This window comes from Micromys minutus (genome assembly GCF_963924665.1).
Source record: "Micromys minutus genome assembly, chromosome: 18".
NCBI lineage: Eukaryota > Metazoa > Chordata > Mammalia > Rodentia > Muridae > Micromys > Micromys minutus.
This window is the reverse complement of record NC_137953.1, coordinates 41,731,822-41,751,916: the sequence shown is the minus strand read 5'-3', so window position 1 is coordinate 41,751,916 and position 20,095 is coordinate 41,731,822. Positions and strand designations below refer to the sequence as shown.

At 39.7% G+C, this 20,095-nt stretch overlaps 1 protein-coding gene across 3 annotated transcripts in view; it reads left to right on the top strand.

Moving 5' to 3' along the window:
* Positions 1 to 1,370: 1,370 nt before the first annotated feature.
* Positions 1,371 to 20,095, top strand: part of AKR1D1 (aldo-keto reductase family 1 member D1) — a gene marked incomplete at both ends in the record, with an annotated part of 43,003 nt that continues 24,278 nt past the window's right edge. For 2 of the 3 annotated variants that reach the window (XM_080932504.1, XM_080932502.1), the window contains 3 exons: positions 1,371 to 1,491; positions 2,613 to 2,752; positions 5,262 to 5,378. In XM_080932504.1, the coding sequence (XP_080788630.1) occupies positions 1,371 to 1,491; positions 2,613 to 2,752; positions 5,262 to 5,378 (378 nt within the window). Of the gene's footprint in view, positions 1,492 to 2,587; positions 2,753 to 5,261; positions 5,379 to 20,095 lie in introns of all 3 variants that reach the window. The other variant, XM_080932503.1, reaches the window with a different exon arrangement.

Genomic DNA, 20,095 nt, shown 5'->3' with positions numbered 1-20,095 from the left:
AGGTGGAGTCTAGTCTAAGTAAGTCTGGTCTTTGTAGCTTGACCACCTTGCAGGAGTATGTTACATGCTTCCACCATGATAAACTATGCTGCCACAGGCCCAAAGTAATGGGTCTGTGACCAGAGCTCAAGACTGCTAAACCACTCACTGAGACAAACAATGCTTTCTTCCTTAACGGTTGATTCATCTCTGATATTTGGTTATAGGATGGAAAGGGCTGATCACACAGGTCTCTTAGTTACTTCATAGCCACCCCAGGCATCTGATTAACTGATGTCATGTTGATTTTCCTTTCCTTTCCTTTCCTTTCCTTTCCTTTCCTTTCCTTTCCTTCCTTTCCTGTCCTGTCCTTTCCTTTCCTTCCTTTCCTGTCCTGTCCTTTCCTTTCCTTTCTTTTCTTTTCCCCTTCTTCTTCTTCTTCTTATTCTTTTTTTTTTTTTTTTTTTAATTTTCCTTCTGCTTTCTCTGTGTAGCCCTGGCTGTCCTGGAACTTGCTCTATAAAACAGACTGGCCTCGAACTTAGAGATCTGTCTGCTTCTGTCTTCCAAATGCTTGGGATTAAAAGCATGCATACTTCAAGTGGGACTTTTGTAATACTGAAGTGCTCAAGTTCAAATAGATCTTATTGATCTTGACTTCAAAGCAAGATATCAGTGATTCGGGTCATTCAAATGCAAAAAAGAAAGTTGACAGTGTTTGCTTTACGTGAAAAGGCAGGAGTGATGTAAGTGTGTATAGGAAACAGTAACCTCTGTGCAGTTTCAGATGTCTATCGTGAACGTTGGAAATGGGTCTCTCAGAGATAAATGGTCTACAATATTTGGAGATGGCATTTGGAAAAAGTATTTAGGTTCAATGAAGACATGAGATTCTTGATTCTTACCACTAGAGAGATCCAACCTTGGCACCTCACACCCAATATGAGTTAATTTCTTTATCATCTAAGGAATTTTAGAATAAATATGTTATTTGCTAACAGAAAACAGATAAGTTTCTTTCCTTAAAAAACAAAAATCAAAAAAAAAAAAAAAAAAAACCCTGTTTTTCTTTGCAGAATACTAAACATAACCCATCAATAGGTTTACTACGTTCAAGCCCCTGGGGATGTTAAAAAACAAACAAAACAAAACAAAACAAAAAAAAAAAAAAACAAAAAAAAAAAAAAAAACAAAAAAAAAAAAAAAAAAAAAAACACTGGCTAGAATTTTCAGGGAGATTGAGAAATCTGTTTGCTTATTATCTTTCCCCACCCTGCTCCTCCTCCTAGTGCTCAGTCTGTTTATGTAATAGTCCTTGGGATACCTATTCAAATAATGTGCCTCTGTCCTGTTCAGAATCACTCCTTGAAGCTTCAGATCCCTTCTCTACAATGAACCTCAGCATTGCAAACCACCAAATCCCCCTAAACGATGGGAACAGCATCCCAATCATTGGGCTTGGAACCTACTCGGATCCTAGACCGGTATGTATGTGTGTGTGTGTGTGTGTGTGTGTGTGTGTGTGTGTGTGTGTGTGTGTGTGTGTTTGCATGCGCACACATGTATGGGTATGCATATGTGTCAGAGATGGGTTAGTGCCTAAATGAATTTTAAATCAAAGGTTGAATTCCATTTGGTCACACTTTAAGCCTTTATAGCTTCAGAATGCTGTTTCTTTTTCTTTCTTCTTGAAAGCCAACCAAAGACCAACAGCCAGAGTGAAGCAAGGGACTTTGGAGTTTATGATTTATAAATTACTTTCTAATGTTTTATTTAAGAACTTTTAGTTTAGTTTAACAAGTGTTTAATGAATACCTGCCACATAGGCATGTCTAATTCAAATCTTTTCAATTGTGACATGATGTCCTTATCCACACAGTAAATGCTTTTAAAAGATTGAAAATAGAGTCACAACATTTAAAGTCCGAGAGTTTATGGAGAGATGCATTGATAGTCACCTTTGTTCAGATGTGGCCTGAGAAGTTTATTAGAAAAGACAATTGCTTGTTTAACTCTAGAATCTCATGACAATGTCTTGTGTATGATGCATGTTCAAATAGTACTTACTAATGTAATGGAAAAGTTCATGAGGAGTGTGTACATCAGACAGTATGGCAATATAAATACATGTTTAAAAATGATAGCTAAAAGTTTTCTAAACATTTAACTATGTGCCTGGAACTCTGTACATGCTTTGTCCTTGTGCACTTTCTAACATAATTCCCACATTACAAAATCAATACTAGTTAAGTCAACTGACAGATAGGGAAAGGGAGAACACAACACTCCAGGTTAAACTGCCAAGGTCCGGGGCTGAAATGTGAACTCATATTACTCATGTCCAGACCGTGGGCTCCGCACACTGCTTTGGAAATACCTGTGAAATCACATTTCTGAGCCTCCAGTGCCAAGGACAACCTGGAGTGCACCACACAGATAGAATACTGAATGGGACAATTAGCTACAGTTTCTCTTGCCTCTGTGGTCTTCCAATCATAAAAGTATGGTGCTGGGAACTGTTCTGTGAGCTATAAATCAATTTATCATGAGATACCCTTTTAAAACCCATTTCTCTCCTCCCCATATTTATCCTCCCCTGTCTCATAAGGTCCCCAGGAATACCTATGTGGCAGTGAAGGCAGCCATTGAAGAGGGATACCGGCACATTGATGGGGCCTACATCTACCACAATGAACATGAAGTTGGTGAGGCGATCAGAGAACAGATAGCAGAGGGGAAGGTGAAGAGGGAAGAGATTTTCTACTGTGGGAAGGTAAGGGATGTCCTACTATGTAGATACAGTGAAGGGGTATAGGACAAGGTTAGAGCTCAGTAAGATACTCACCTAGTGTGCACAAGGCCCCAGATACAATCTTAATCAAACACCAACAAACAATAAAGGAGAAAGGTGGGGGAAGGGAGTGAACAATTATCTTTTGGAATCCCTTAATTTGCTGAAAACAGTATGCCTGTGTATACATGCATGTCAAGAAACCATAATAAAGCACACACATTGAAATACAACTGCAAGTAAACAGAAGGCCATGTATAACTGCGTTCATGAAAGGGCTAGTGGCTTTGGTGCATGAAAGTCTGCCTACACTGAAATTTTACTAACAACCAAGGGCAGTATGAGGAAGATGGCAAGTGCACAAGCTTTGTGGTAGGTTTCTGTGGTGGTTTGGATGAGAAGGAGGCTAAGGCAGAGGGATCACAGCTCAGAGTCTGCTTGGTTTAGAGCTGGAGTTAAGACAGCCTAAGTAACTTAACAAGACTTGATCTCCAATGTTAGAAAGGAACTGGGCTGTAGCTTAGTGGTAGAGACTTTACCTGGCACGATTAAGCCCCAGGGTCAACCCCTGGCATCACAGGGAAAAAAGCAAAAGTAAATAAAGGTGAAAAACATATTTTTTACTTGAATGGATTGGTAGTGGTGATGCCAATAGAGTCCACGGTGATAATGGAAGCATATTTTTCTCTTCTTTCTCTCCTTTACCTTTTTTCTATCCTGTGCTCCCTCTCCACATTTCTAGGATTTGAATCCAGGCCCTTGCACATGCTGGCAAGCGCTGGCTCACTAAGATACATTCCACACTTTTTAATGCTATGTGTTGTTGTGTATATGAGCATGTTCATGTATATGCAGGTACGTGAATGCGTGTGTGCGTGCATATGGCCAGAAGCCAACCTCAGCTGTCCTTTCCTGTCTGCCTTGTGCTTTAGAGACATAATCTTTCACTGGAAACTTGGAGGCTCTGGTCAGGTTAGGCTAGCTATCCAGCAAGACTAGGGATTATCTGTCTCTTCTCCAGCACTGTAATTGTGCATATGCTACCAAGCCGGGCTCCTTTTCACCGGATCAGGAGATTAGACCCAGGTCCTCATACTTAGATGCCAAGCCCTTTACTGAACTACCTCACCAGACTCTTCCTCCAATGCTCCTTACACTAATTAATCCTCTTTTTAACTATAGTTTGAGACAGAGTCTTGCCAAGCTGCCTAATCTAGCCTAGAACTCTATAGTCCAGGTTGACCTTGAATGTCCCACCCTTCTGCCACAGCCTACCAACTAGCTAATATTACAGATGTATCACTGATATATCACTGTGTTGTAAATGTGTCTTTTATTGCCCTGTTTAAATGTCAAGGCTTTGAGGCTTCTTGCCTCAATCTGCTGACCTAGGTCTAGTCCTGGAAGATTATAGCCTCCTTATAGACTTATATAGACCGAAATTGTTTCCAGTCTCTGAGACTTACCACTGAATAAGCTCACTCTTTCTAGTTATTTCTGAGCTCTGGATGGCTGATTGAACCCAGCTGTTTAGGTTCAAATTTTTCTCCAAGCTGGCTAATTCATTATGGCATCTCTCAGCTTCTGAATTGCTTTGCTTAGCCTCATAATAACTGGCCATTTGTTCTAATCTGGATCCTTCTCATTCTCTGGGTCTATCTGTCTCTCTACCTGGTCTAGCTTGTTCTCTCTTTGCAGCCTGTCTTTGTAAAACTTTCCTGGTAAAACTACTTTGTCCTTTGTCTCTGCATTGCTCTCTTAAGTAACTCCCCTTTCCTCTCTTCTTGTGAGAGTTGGTCATACTCTTTCAAATCTTTCTTTGGCTCATCACTTTGTCTGCCCCTCAATTAAACATCACTTTCAAACATGGCTACTTCCTTCTTCAAACTAACTTTACCTTCATTGTTTGGGATTAAAAGTGTGTCTGTATTCCAGCCAGAGGGATTAGAAGTGTATGTGAGGCTGAGCCACACCACAACTAGAAGCAAGGTTTTTCAGTAAATAACACAATCTTGGGATTCACAGTGTGATCAAATATCCTGCAACACTATGTCTGTTTTTTGTTTTTCTTTGCTTTTAAGACAAGAATAAAACTGGGAGAGCCTAATTTTCCAATTTTATATCATGTGATAACTATATAAGGCCAACCCCCCACAACATGCACAAAAAGCTTTGGAGCAAAATATGTGTTACAAGATGTACTAATTTATCTGATTGCCTCTCTGTTTTTCACATTGGCATGAAGACTTGACCTTACTCATCCCATCCAAAATTTTGAACTCACAGTAAAGCCTTAGAAAGGATTGCCAAAATGCCCTGGGCCGTGAGACCAAGTGAGACTGTGGAGCCGTGGATTTTCATCGAATCTTCCTACCCTCGAGTGTAAACATGCTTTTGTGGTGTAAAGGGAGCAGGTGACATGTGTATACGGCTTACAACATGAAGGTAGAACTAGTGGATAGTATTTCACTATTCTTGATTTCCTTTTCAGCTATGGGGTACAGAGCATGTCCCAGAGTTGGTCCGCCCAGCCCTGGAAAGGACACTAAATACCCTCAAGCTAAATTACATAGACCTCTATATCATTGAGATACCCATGGCCTTAAAGGTAAGCTCAAGTACCTAAAGTTTAGAGCTCTATTGCACATTGATCATTTTTTTAATTGAACAACTTTATTATAAAAAACAAAGATAAATGTACAAATTTTAAGCATTTTTGCGTAAAAGTATAGAATACATTTTTGTCAGTGCTTGGCTTTTTTTTTTTTTTTTTAAGGTTTGATAGTGTGCATTAAGATCTTACTAGTTACAATGAGAATAAAGTACATGTAAAACAGGATGTAACCTAGAGTTAGTCAAAGTTTTCTTGGTGTGCAAGGATTAAGCATAAGGGTTTAATTTTTCTTTCTTTCTTTTGTTTTTCTCTTCTTGAACTTCACACAGTCTGTGAGTTGTTTCTGGGGTGTTCAGAGCTTTCTGGGGTTAGTATTCCATTATCAGTGACTGCATATTATGTCTGTTCTTTTGTGACTGGATTATCTCACTCAGGATGATATTCTCTAGATACATTCATTTTCTTAAGAATTTGATAAAGTCATTGTTTCTGGGAGCCGAATAGTACTCCATTGTGTAAATGTACCACAATTTTTGTATCCATTCATCTACTGAAGGATATCTGGGTTCTTTCCAGCTTCTGGATATTATAAATAGAGCTGCTATGAATATTGTGGTGCATGTGTTTTTGTTGTGTATTGGAGTGTCTCTGGGGTATATGCCCAGAAATGGAATAACTGAGTCTTCATGTAGTACTATGTCTAATTTTTGAGGAATCGCCAGACTGATTTCCAGAGTGGTTGTACCAGTTTACAACCCCACCAACAGTGGAGAAGTGTTTCTCTTTCTCCACATCCTGGCCAGCATCTGCTGTCATCTGAATTTTTGATCTTGGCCAAACTGACTGGTGTGAAGTGGAATCTCAGGGTTGTTTTGATTTGCATTTCCCTGATGGCTAAGGATGTCGAGCACTTCCTTAGATGCTTCTCAGCCATTCGCTATTCCTCAATTGAGAACTTTTTGTTTAGCTCTGTACCCCAATTTTTAATAGGGTTGTTTGATTCTTTGGTGTCTTTTGAGTTCTTTGTATAACTTGGATATTAGGCCTCTATCTGATGTGGATTGGTAAAGATCTTTTCCCTTTCTGTTGGCTGCCGTTTTGTTTTCTTGACGATGTCCTTAGCCTTACAGAAACTTTGCAATCTCATTAAGTCCCATTCGTTAATCTTTGACCTTACAGCTTGAGCTATTGGTGTTCTGTTCAGAAAATTTTCTCCTGTGCCTATGTGTTTTAAGGTTTTTCCTACTTTCTCATCTAATAATTTCAGTGTACCTGGTTTAATGTAGAGATCTTTGATCCACTTACACTTGAGCTTTGTACAAGGATATAAGAAAGGGTCTATTTTCATTTTTCTGCATGCTGAGTGGACCAACACCATTTGTTGAAAAGGCTGTCCTTTTTCCATTGAATGTTTACAGCTCCTTTGTCAAAAATCAGGTGACCATATATATGGGGGCTCATTTCTGGATCTTCTATTATATTCCATTGATCCATGAGCCTGTTTCTGTATCTGTACCATGCAACTTTTAGTACAATTGACTTGTAATATAGTTCGAGGTCAGAGATAGTTATTCCCACAGATGTTTTCTTGTGTTGAGGCTGGATTTCGCTATTCTAGGCCTTTGTTATTCCAGATGAAATTGCACATTGCTCTTTCAAACTCAATGAAGAATTGGTTTGGTATTTTAATGGGGATTGCATTGAATCTGTAGATTGCTTTTGGTAAGATGGCCATTTTTACAATGTTGATCCTTCTAATCCATGAGCATGGGAGATATTTCCATTTTCGGAGATTTTCCTCAATTTCCTTCTTTAGAGGTTTGAAATTTTTGTCATAAAGGTCCTTCACTTGCATAGTTAGAGTCACACCAAGGTATTTCATATTTTTTGTGACTATTGTGAATTGTATCTTTTCCCTAATTTCATTCTCCACATGTTTGTCCTTTGAGTAGAGAAAGGGTACTGATTTGTTTGAGTTAATTTTGTATCCAGCTACTCTGCTGAACTTGTTTATCAGCTGTAGGAGTTCTCTGGTATAATTTGTGGGGTCACTTAAGTACACTATCATGTCATCTGCAAATAGTGATGTCTTTACTTTTTCCTTTCCAATTTGTATCCCTTTGATTTTCTTTTTTTTTTTTTTTTTTTTTTTTTTTTTTTTTTTTTTTTTTTGTCTAATTGCTTCGACCAGGCCTTCTAGCATTATGTTGAATAGGTAGGGGGAGAGTGGGCAGCCTTGTCAAGTCTCTGATTTTAGTGGGATTGCTTCAAGTTTTCCACCATTAAGTTTGATGTTGGCTATTGGTTTGCTGCATATTGCTTTTATTATGTTTAGGTATGGGCCTTGGATTCCTGTTCTTTCCAAGACTTTTAACATGAAGGGGTGTTGAATTTTGTCAAATGCTTTCTCAGCATTTAGTGAGATGATCATGTGGTTTTTTTTTTTTTTTTTTGAGATTGTTAATAAGGTGCATTACGTTGATAGATTTCCATATATTAAACCATCCCTGCATCCCAGAGATGAAGCCTACTTGATCATGGTGAATGATCATTTTGATGTGTTCATGAATTTGGTTTGTAAGGATTTTGTTGATTATTTTTGCATCAATGTTTATAAGTGAGATTGATCTGAAGTTCTCTTTCCTTGTAGGATCTTTGTGTGGTTTAGGAACAAGGGTTATTGTAGCCTCAAAAATGAGTTAGGTAGTGTTCCATCTGATTCTATTTTGTGGAATAGTTTGGAGAGTATTGGTATTAGGTCGTCAATAAATGTCTGACAAAATTCTGCACTTATCCCATGTGGCCCTGGGCTTTTTTTGGTTGGGAGGCTTTTGATGACTGATTCTATTTTTTTAGGTGTTATGGGATTACTTAGATGGGTTACGTGGTCCAGGTTTAGCTTTAGTATCTCGTATCTGTCTAGGAATTCATCCATTTCCTCCAGATTTTCCAGCTTTGTTGAGTACAGGATTTTATAGTAGGATGTGATGATTTCTTGAATTTCCTCCATTTCAGTTATTATGTCTCCACATTCATTTCTGATTTTGTTAATTTGGATACTCTCTCTTTGCCCTCTAGTTAGTCTGGCTAAGGGTTTATCAATCTTGTTGATTTTCTCAAAGAACCAGTTCTTGGTATTGTTAATTCTTTCAATAGTTCTTTTTGTTTCTATTTGGTCTATTTCTGCCCTAAGTTTGATTATTTCTTGCTGTCTACTCCTCGTGGGTGCATCTGCTTCCTTTTGTTCTAGAGCTTTCAGCTGTGCTGTCAAGTTGCTGATGTATGCTCTCTCCAGTTTCTTTTTGGAAGCACTCAGAGCTATGAGTTTTCCTCTCAGTACTGCTTTCATTGCATCCCATAGGTTTGGGTATGTTGTGTTTTCGTTTTCATTGAATTCTAGAAAATCTTTAATTTCTTTCTTTATTTCATTTTTGACCCTGCTATTGTTTAACAGAGCGTTGTTTAGTTTCCATGTGTATGTGGGCTTTTTGTTGTTGTTAAAGACCACCCTTGGACCATGTGATCTGAGAGGATGCATGGGAGTATTTCAATCTTCTTATATCTATTGAGGCTCGTTTTGTGACTGATTATATGGTCAATTTAAGAGGAGGTCCGTGAGGTGCAGAGAAGAAGGTTTATTCTTTTGCTTTAGGATGATATGTTCTGTAGATATCTATTAATTCCAGTTGGTTCATAACCTCTGCTAGTTTTACAGTGTACTTGTTCACTTTCTGTTTCCATGATCTGTCCATTGGTGAAAGTGGGGTATTGAGGTCTCCCACTATTATTGTGTGGGGTGCAATGTATTTTTTGAGTTTTAGTAGGATTTCTTTTATGAATATGTATGCTTCTGTATTTGGAGCATATATGTTAAGGATTGAGTGTTATTTCTGACAAATTTTGCCTGTAATGAGTAAAAAGTGTCCTTCCTATCTTTTTTTATAACCTTTGGTTGAAAATCTACTTTATTTGATATTAGAAAGGCCACTCCAGCTTGCTTCTTGGGGCCATTTTCTTGAAGGTTTTTTTCCCCAACCTTTTATTCTGAGATAGTGTCTGTCTTTGTCTCTGAGATGAGTTTCCTGTATGCATCAAAATGCTGGGTTTTGTTTATGTATCCAGTCTGATAGCCTATTTCTCTTTATTGGGCAATTGAGTCCATTTATGTTAATAGATATCAAGGAATAGTGGTTGCTGTTTTTAGCTATTATTGCTTTTGTAGATTGAGTTGTGTCTGTGTCTCTTTCTTCTTCTTGTTTTCTTGCTTAGAAGTTTTCTTGTTTTTACTAGGATGTAGTTCCCCTCATTGTATTGGGTTTTCCACCTATAATTCGTTGTAGTGCTGGGTTTGTGGTCAGATATTGTGTAAATTTAGTTTTGTCTTGGTATATCTTGGTCTCTCCATCTATGGTGATTGAGAGTTTTGCTGGGTATAGCAGCTTGGACTGACACTTGTGCTCTCTTAGAGTCTGCATGATGTCTGTCCAGGCTCTTCTAGCTTTCATAGTCTCTGTTGAGAAATCGGGTGTGATTCTGATTGGCCTGCCTTTAAATGTTACATGACTTTTTCCCTTTAATGTTTGTAGTATTCTTTCTTTGCTTTGGGCACTTGACATTTTGACTATTATGTCTCAGGACAAACTTTTTAAATAGTGCAACCTATTTGGAGTTCTGAAGGCTTCTTTTATGCTCGTGGTCATCTCATTCTTAAGGGTAGGGAAGTTTTCTTCTACAATTTTGTTGAAGGTATTTACTGTGCCTCTTAGTTGATATTCTTCCCCTTCTTCTATTCCTATTATCCTTAGGTTTGGTCTTCTCATTGTGTCCTGTATCTCCTGGACATTTTGGGTTAGGAGCTTTGTGGTTTTTGCATCTTTTCTGACTGTTTTGTCTGTGTTTTCAATGTTGTCTTTGGCCCCTGAGATTCTCTCTTCCATCTCTTGTAGTCTGTTGGAAATGCTTGCATTGTGACTCCTCATTTCTTTTTTAGGTTTTCTACCTCTAGGGTTGTCTCTTTTAGTGGTTTCTTTATTGTGTCCATTTCTGTTTTAAATTCCTTCTTCCATTCTTTCATTTCTTTGGTTCTGTTTTCCTCTTGTTCTTTGAGTTCTTTGAGTGTTTTTCTTGTTTCCTCTTTAAAAGCTTTTAATTCTTTATGCTTTTCCTCCCGTTCTTGTTTAAGGATCTCTATCATCATCTTGAGGTATGATTTTGGGTCTGAGTCTTCTTTTTCTGGAGTGTTTGGCATTTTGCTGTTTGCTGTGATGAGAAAGCCGGGTTCTGGTGTTGCCAGGTTGTCTTGGTTTCCCTGGGGTACATTCTTTTGCTTTCCTCTTGCCATCTTGTTGTCAGTGATTGGTTCTCACCTTTCCCTTTTACCTGGTCTGTGTCCCTGGATCTCTGTTGTTCCTGGTGGCAGATGGCCTGAGCGCCGGTTCTGTACCCAAAATCCACAGACTGGAAACAAACAGCCCAATGCCTGGTTCCTGGTTCCCTAAACCAAGCAGGGGGAGCACACTTTCTGCATGCTTGACAGAGATCTTTCTGCTCCCCGGCTATTCGGAATGCCTTTTCACCAGGCCTGTGTTCCTGGATCTCAGCTGTTCCTGGTGGTGGATGGTCTGAGCACCTGTTCTGCCCCCAAAGGCCGCTGTCTGGGAATAGACAACCCAATGCCGGGTTCCTGGTTCCCTAAACCAAGCAGGGGCAGTGCACTTTCTGCGTGCTCCGCAGAGATTTCTCCGCTCCCCGCCTACTCGGAACATCTTCTCACCAGGCCTGTTTCCCTAGAGCTCAGCTGTTCCTGGTGGCGAATCAACATTGATCATTCTTTAGTAGCACAGAATGCTATAATGTTTGCTACCATAGATTCAAGGGTACTGATTTTGCCCCCCAAAAAATTCAACAAATAATGCTTACAGGTTTGGGCCTGGGTTTCTTTCTTTTTTTGTTTAATTTTTTATTGTTTTATTGTTTTGCAGCATTACAGTGAGGAACTCCAGCAAAGTATAAAATAACATGGCATTTTGTCCACGTAAAACATAGCCATGAGGATCACAATTTTTCAACCTTATGGTCCATGAGGCAGAAGATGGAGAGTCCCTTTGTTGGTGTGTGCCAGAAACACAAAGGAATATCAGTGTAGTATTATAAGCAAAGTGATCTAAAGGAGAGCACTCCATTCATTCTTCAGTCTCACATCATCCACCACCTAGAGTAAATACTGTCCAACATGTCACATCTCTAGTTTCATCCACTAGTCAACAAAGAGTAAAAACTTACATATGAGATGTCAACTCAGGTACCAAAGGTAACAAACTCTGAACTACATTGCAAGATATGACCATGAAAACATATACTACATAATATATTAACACAAATTCAAGTAGAATAGAATGATTTAGGGAAGAAATTAAAGTATCTCCCACTTTTTGTTTTGTTTTGTTTTTTTATCCTGTCATGGCAGTAAGAAATTCTAGTATAGTACAAAATAGCATGGTCTTTTTGTTTGAGTAAAATTTAGAAGCCTGGACCTGGACCACAATTTAGGCCTGGTCAGTGGGCCAAGTGCTTTTCTTTTAAGTATTCATCTTTGAATCATCTAGATTCATTTGAGACAGAGTTGGTGGTGTGGTTTAAGGTAAGAAACTGAGATACAAAATGTGGGCCTGGGTTTCTTAACTCAGTGCAATTTCTATGATACATGTTTTAACAGCTGTAGTTGTTTTTCATCAAAATAACACTGTGCCACACATCTTAGTTGACCAGTATCTACACATATCCATTTTCTAACCCCTCAGCCACACACATGTCTCTACATACCACAGAGCAAAGTACTATAATATAATTAAAAAAAAGTATTTCTCGCTTTCTGTCCCCCCTCAACAGAAGACAACTAAAAAGAATGATCAGATTTGTGAAGCCAAAACCAAGTCAGAGTATCAGGATGACATTTATTCCTGGAATTCAAGTACAGTCCTTTAGGAACTTTCTCCATCGATAGACATGCCCTGTACTTAACTCCCTGATATGTGCAGTTGCTCAGTAGGAAATGCTTTAAACTTTAATGAAGAGAAATCAAGAAACAACTTGATTTGGGAGAGTGGACCCTTCACCTTGCTTGGGCAACACGGTAGAACTGGTCCTGGTTAGAAGGGAAGTGGGTGAGGCAGTCCAATGTATGTGAACATGAGAGAGCTGGCCCAGTCCTTCATCTGCTGTGCATTGGTATGAGTGAGGTAAAGATGTCTAACACACACACACACACACACACACACACACACACACACACACACACACACACACACACACACACACTGAGGCAGGCAGGTGAGCTGGCCTTTCTCTTCAGCAGCATTGAGAGAACTGGAGAGTGAACCCAGACCCTGGCCAGGCAGCGCAGTAGACCTGGCCCTGGTGGTATGTGTGGGGAAGATATGACCCTGCTGGCAGAAGCACAGGAGAAAGGCTGGGTGAACCAACTCAGCTACCACCCAGGCCCAGATTCAGGACTTTGAGTTGGCACACCCCAGCACCCACCTTGTCTATGACCTGCTGCAGCTAGTCAAGGGACCTGTCCTACATATCCAAAGCTGCAGGATTCCATGACATAGCGCAGCAGCAGCAAGGTAACTGAGAGGAGCACCAGTGAGCATCCAGTATCGATAGCAGAAGCCAGAGGCCTCAGTCCAGACCAGTGACTCATTGCAATGAACATTTACACATATAGCTGTTTGGGAAAAAGAATATCCTGTGGAACATACCCCAGCCTCCGCAGAGAGATATTTCTTTTTGTTTGTGTTTTCTTTTATGGGGAGGTTGCTAGGGTGGTGGTGGACACGAAGGGATGGGAAGATGAATGAATTGGGTGAATTATATGAAATTCATAAAGAATCAAAAAAAAAAGGTAAAAAAAAAATCCTAGGTCAGAGCTGGGGGCAAAAGTGACAGGTCAGTGACTAAACACGCTTGTTGCTCTGTCAAAGGACCTGAGTTCAATTGGCAGCACTGTGTTCAGCAGCTTACAAGCTACAATGTGACTCCATTTCCAGGGCACCTGGAGCCCCCTTTGGCCTCATGAGTATAGAGACACACACATGAAAGTAAAACAAATCTTTTCTTTTGTAAGTTTTGATTTTTCAAGATAGAGTTACTCTGTGTAGCCCTGTCTGTCCTGGAACTCACACTGTAGACCACTCTGGCCTCAAGTTCAGAGATGCACCCCTGAAATGTGGAAACTAAAGGTGTGCAGTGGGCACAAGCAAGTCCTTTAAAACACAGAAGCAAAACTAGTTATTTGTCCACAGAGTGACTAACATAGCCCAGCTCCAAAGAACATTGTGTCACGGTGGCTAAAGTCGGTTCAACAATCAATCACACTGACCAGGTTCTGCCTCCGAGGCAAAAGCTAGAGAGGGACTTGGAGCAAGTTTCCCTTTTGAATGGAGGTGTGGGCTCGGTGTCCTTACAATAGCAGTAAATGGAGGTGTGGGCTTGGTGTGTCTTTACAATAGCATTGAATGGAGGTATGGGCTTGGTGTCTTTACAATAGCATTAACAATCATAGGCTTTTAGTTGGATGAGGATTTAACAGACAAGACAATATAAATTTATCTCTACCCCTCAGCTTCTTCCGTGTCTCCAGTCTACCTGTTCTCAATTTTATGACCTCATCATTCATATGTATATATATATATATATATATATATATATATTTGTGTATCCCTCTCTCTTTGTGTCTGTGTGTGTGTATACATATGTGCGTGTCTCTCTTTGTATATGTGTGTGTGTCTGTTTCTTTCTGTGTGTGTATTGTGTCTGTCTGTCTGTCTGTCTGTCTGTCTCTCTCTCTCTCTCCCTCTCTCTCTCTCTCTCTCTCTCTCTCTCTCTCTCTCTCTCTGTGTGTGTGTGTGTGTGTGTGTGTGTGTGTGTGTGTGTGAGAGAGAGAGAGAGAGAGAGAGAGAGAGAGAGAGAGAGAGAGAAAGAAACCTTCTGACTTCAATTATTATTGGCTTTATTTTCATGAGCTTTGGAATAACCACTTGAGATTGGGTTCTTGTCAGTAAAAAAAAAAAAAAAAAAAAAAAATGCTGGTTCTTCCTCCCACTCCCTGTTGCCAATGACTGTCTATAGTTCTTCATTTACTTGTTAGGCCTGATGAACTTTTCCTTCATCCATGTGAGCATGTCGAATGGTGTGCTCTTGGCAGATCTTGTACAGAGGACCATACTTTTCTTCACCACAAGATTTCTCCTCTCTCCTCCCTGATTTTGCTTTGAGAGTAAGAACTTTGCTTCCTGAAACTGCAGACCGGAGAGATTGCCAGAACACAGACCCTGAAAGTCCTCATTCTCAGCCTCCATGCCTTTCTCTCTTTTTCTTTGTTAAAATTGGACATTTTTTTTTACTTACATTTAAAATATTATCTATCTCCTTTCCCAGTTTCCCCTCCAGAATCCCCCTAGCCCACACTCCCTGTCTCAATAAGAGTGTTCTCCCACCCACCTACCCACTCCCTCCCACCTCATCTCCCTGGCATTCGCCTACACTGGAGCATCAAGCCTTCACAGGGCCAAGGGCCTCTCCTTCCACTGATGCCTGATAAGGCCATCCTCTGTTACATATGCGTCTGGAGCCATGGGTCCCTCCATGTCTACTCTTTGGTTGGTGGTTTAGTCTCTGGAAGCTCTGGGGGTTCTGGTTGGTTGATGTTTTGGTGTTCTTTCTGTGGGGTTGCAAACCCCTTCAGCTCCTTCAGTCCTTTTTCTAACTCCTCCACTGGGGACCCCATTCTTAGTCCAATGGTTGGCTGTGAGCATCTGCCTCTGTACTTCTCAGGTTCTAGCCGAGCCTCTCAGGAGACAGCTATATCAGGCTCCTGTCAGCATGTACTTCTTGGCATCAACAATATTGTCGGGGTAACTGTCTATGGGATGAATTCCCATGTTGGGCAGTCTCTGGCTTTCCTTCAGTCTCTGCTCCACACGTTTTCTCCATATTTCCACCCTTGAATATTTTGTTCCCCTTCTAAGAAGGACTGAAGCAGCTACACTTAGCTCTTCTTTTTTCTTGAGCTTCATGTGTGCTGTGGGTTATATCTTGGGGTATTCTGAGCTTTTGGGCAAATATACACTTACCAGTGAGTGCATACCATATGTGTCCTTTTGTGACATGCTTTTCTTAAGAAGGCACACATAGCCACTGGTAAAGACTGGGAAATTCTGGCAAGATAATGGAAGTAATGTGCCAAGTGCATTGGACAAACGGAGCTACCTGGAGACTCCAGCAAAGGAAAAATTGTATAACTATATATAATAACTATATTTAAAATTATCTGTATATAAAGAGGGGGCGAGCAAGAAGCTCTTGTGCACCCAGATAAGCACTGGAGAAGCCAGAAGAAATTAAACATCAAAGGAAAAGGATGTCTACCATCTTCCCCCCAGAATGCTGAGACAGACTGTAGTTTGCTACCTGTAGAGCCAGACTTCCGCTCTACCCCCACCCTGTGTTATACTTTGTTTATCCCAGACTCTTTCCCTTTAAGTCTTGAATATTGTTTCTAAGTCCATCAAGCCCATCCTTAAGAGAGACGTCACGTTACTCGTACTTTACAGGACCCTAAGTGACTTCTACGATACCATAGGCCAGGCCAACCCTGACACCTACAGGCACTGTATTTACCTTAGTCATTCTCCTGAGGCCCTAAATCTGAAGCACTGTTTCTGGCTCAACAGAACCTATCTTTAAGGAAGAAGCCCCAAGTATATTTTGTAAACAGTCTCAACGCAAACATGTCTTAAGTTTCTTTTACAGTTGGGACTGAATTAATTATTATCAGTGGTAATTATTATCCCACCAAACTTTTCCCCAAAATTATGGTGTGGTTAAATATGGCTAAAATAAACCAACTTGGTGTTAGACTCCAAGAAGTTTGGCTCAGCACTGACTGAGTCAGCCTGAACCGAGTTTCATTCTTGCCTCTCCTGGATCATTTCTCTGCTAACTGTGATGCTTACAGAGACCCTCACAGCTGCCACCGAATGCCGGGCATACAACCCTTGGAGAAGGTAAGAACATTTTTCTTTAAATAGAGATCCAGGGTTTAGGAAACTTGGGCCCTTCGCCCAAGCATCATGACCATATAAGTGAGAGAATGCATATTAACATGAGCTTTCTTCAGTCTTTTGAAACATGGCATTTTGTACAATCATTGAGATATTTGTTAACATCCAGAGGAGCAAATTACACAGAACAACATCCATGCAACTTTATACTCATAAGAGAATCCATATAAAGAGAGATTAAAATCCTTGGTAATTATTTTATAAGCTGGAGTAATGTCTCGCTTAAACCCTCCCAGGAGAGAGAAAGAGAAGGGGGGTAGAGAGACAGAGACAGAGATAGACAGAAAATATTCTGCTAGTACAGTTATTGACCGTTATTGGCTGGGCAGGCAGAGTCAGGCTTCCTAATGGTCACAGAGTAACCTCAGGGCTCACCCCTTGAGCAATCTGGCTAGAGCTCAAAGTCCACATTGCCTTCCACATAGCCCTTTCCACAGCCAGGTCCTGGTAGTGCAGAGCAAATTCCAGAGTGGTGGGAGGAGCTCTTCTACTAATCCCAGTGTGAGCTATGACTCTGCTGCCCCAGGGTTAGTTTTATTTTACTTGTCTGTTTCTGTGTGTATTGTTTGTTTTCCCTCAGAGTGAAAATAACTCAGTACAGATTGATCAATGGTTCCTTCACAGCAAAAAATTAAAGCAGGCCCAACTTTTAATACAGCAACAATTGTAACTTAGGTATAAGTAGCCAGTGCTGTTTCAGCTTCCTAAGGTAATGGTTGTTCAGTGTAAAGGGGGGTGGGCATTCTCCTCTCCTGATGGTCTAACAATACTTAAACGAGTGTTTAACTTTCATGGTAAATAAACTAAAAAAAAAAAAAATTAAACACAGCTTTGAATAAAGTGCAAAAGCAACCATCTTATAATATTTAGGATGCATTATTTCTCTACAACAATGTTTCCACCAGCGTCTCAGCTTAAAACTTTCCAAACAATGTACTCCCAATTACTTACAAAGGATTTGGGTCCCTATCAAATTGGATGCATTCTTACCTATCTGTCACTACTAAGAATTTGGTTTCCAAATTCCAAAAAAAAAAAAAAAAAAAACCCACATTCTTTTGAAGATACCCCTTGGATGTTACCTAAGATTATATCTAAAATTCCTATACAGTCCTTCTAATGCTTTTCCACGCAGCTGTTCAAAAGGACAAGGCGCACATCTTTTATATACAATTCCACGTGCTCCACACAAAAGATTGTACATAATCTAAACTCAATGTATTCAATCAACTTTCATTATTAGACATTTCTCAGCCATTAAGTATTTTAATCCACATCTTGTATAAGTTTGCACATAAAAGATACAGATACACCAACAATGTAAACTGGCGTAACTTGAAAGAAGTGTTACAAAAAAGATTATAAGTGTGAAAATAATGGATGAAACATCTCTAAGCCTTTTCTACATTCCATTCTTAAAAATCTTTTAACTTCAAACTTTGTATCTTAGGATGTGTAGGTTAATTAGACATAAAATCTGTAACCTTTGTTACAAAAACTAGCTTAAAACCTATAGCAAATAGGGCTGGAGAGATTGCTCAGTGTTTAAGAGCAGTGACTGTTCTTCCAGAAATCCTGAGTTCAATTCCCAGCAACCATATGGTGCCTCACAACCATCTGTGGTGGGTTCTGATGCCCCCTTCTGGTGTGTCTGAAGAAAGCTACAGTGTACTCATCATATATATAAAATAAATAAATAAAATCTTTTTTTAAAGGTTAAAAAAAACTTATAACAAATGGTTAATGGTTTAAAAAATGTAACCATAGGCAGTACCTATACATCGTATCAATCCTACAGAGCCACCTGCCTATCTCTTTATCTTCTGTTTAGACTAAGGGAGCAACAACAGGCCTGCAAAATACTTTGAATTAGGATGGAGTTTAATATAATAATAAATTCCTAAGGTTATAAAGGTCTTCTCAGGTTAACAAAGCCTGGCTTAGAGATGTATATTTAACTACTTTGGTCCTTGCCAACTAACTGCTCAACATTAAACTTCAAGGAAATTGTAAATGAGAAACTTCAGGTGTTTGATAATTAAGTTATATCTGATAAATAAGGTGTATAACTTCCTAAGAAATAGACAGGCTAGCAGAAACTGACTTAAATGTCTAGCCTCTTTGTCTTTGCAACATGGCTAATTTAAGCTTTACCTGTTTGGATAAACTGGGTCATTTAAAAATAACCTGATACTCTGTAATGGTGCACTATGAACAAATCAAAAATAAAGTTCCTAGTTACTCTATAGACTGTATTGATTGCCTAAATTTTTTTTTGTTTTCTGATGCTAAAGGATTTTCAATTAAATCTTAAAAACATTATTAAGGTTCAAACTCAACAGGGATAAAAATACAAAAATCCAAATATTTGCAAAAATACAAACTTTAAAGCTGTTAAAGATAATTAAGAAATGCAAGTTAATTTTCTGGCACTTAAAAGTTATCATTTTTGCAATGTGTTCAAAACTGTACTTGTAGTCATACTAAGTACAAATGTGATTCATTATACAGGGGCAAGCTTTATTTAGCCTCCTATATATGTTTTCTTTTTTTTAATTATTATTATTGGATAGTCTGTGTTTTTATATTTCAAATGTTACCCACCTTCCTCTCTTGCCTTCATGAAGGTGCTCCCTCTCCCAACTAGACTTTCCCACCTCATTGCCTTGGCGTTCCCCTACACTGGGAAACCAAGCCTTCACTGGACCAAAGGCGTCTTTTTTCACTGAAGTCAGACAATGTTATCTACTGCTACATATGCAACTGCAGCCATGGGTCTCTCCATGTATGCTCATTGGTTGGTATTTTAATTTCTGGGAGCTCTGGAGGGTTTGGTTGGTTAATAATGTTGTTCTTCCCATGGGGTTGCAAACCCTTTCAACTCCTTCAGGCCTTCTCTAGCTCTTTCATTGAAGTCCCTGTGTTCAGTCCCATGCTTAGCTGCAAGCATCCTCAACTGTATCTGTATGGGTGTGGCAGAGCCTCTGAGGAGGCATCCATGTCAGGGTCCTGCCAGTAAACACTTTTTTTGCATCAGCAATAGTGTGTGGGTTTGGTGGCTGCATATGGGGTAGATCCCCAGGTGAGACAGTCTATGAATGATCTTTTCAATCCCTGTTCCTCTATTTGTTCCTTTATTTTCTCCCGTGAGTGTTTTGTTCTCCCTTCTAAGAAGAACCAAGGAATCCACATTCTGGCCTTCCTTCTTTTTGAGCTTCATAAACTCTGTGAATTCTTTCTTGGGTATTCAGAGCTTTTGGGGGCAGGTATCCCCTTGTCAGTGAGTGCAAACCATGTGTGTTCTTTTGTGACTGTGTTATTACACTCAGGATGATTGCTCCTAATTCCATCCATTTGCGGAGGAATTTCATAAAGTTATTGCTTCTAATAGCTAAGTAGTAGTCAATTGTGTAAATGTGCCACAATTTCTGTATCGATTCCTTTGTTGAAGGACATCTGGGTTCTTTCCAGCTTCTGGCTATTATAAATAAGGCTTCTATGAATGTGGTGGAGAATGTGTCCTTGTTATATGATGGAGCATTTCTGGGGTATATGCCCAGGAGCTGTATAGCTGGGTCTTCAGGT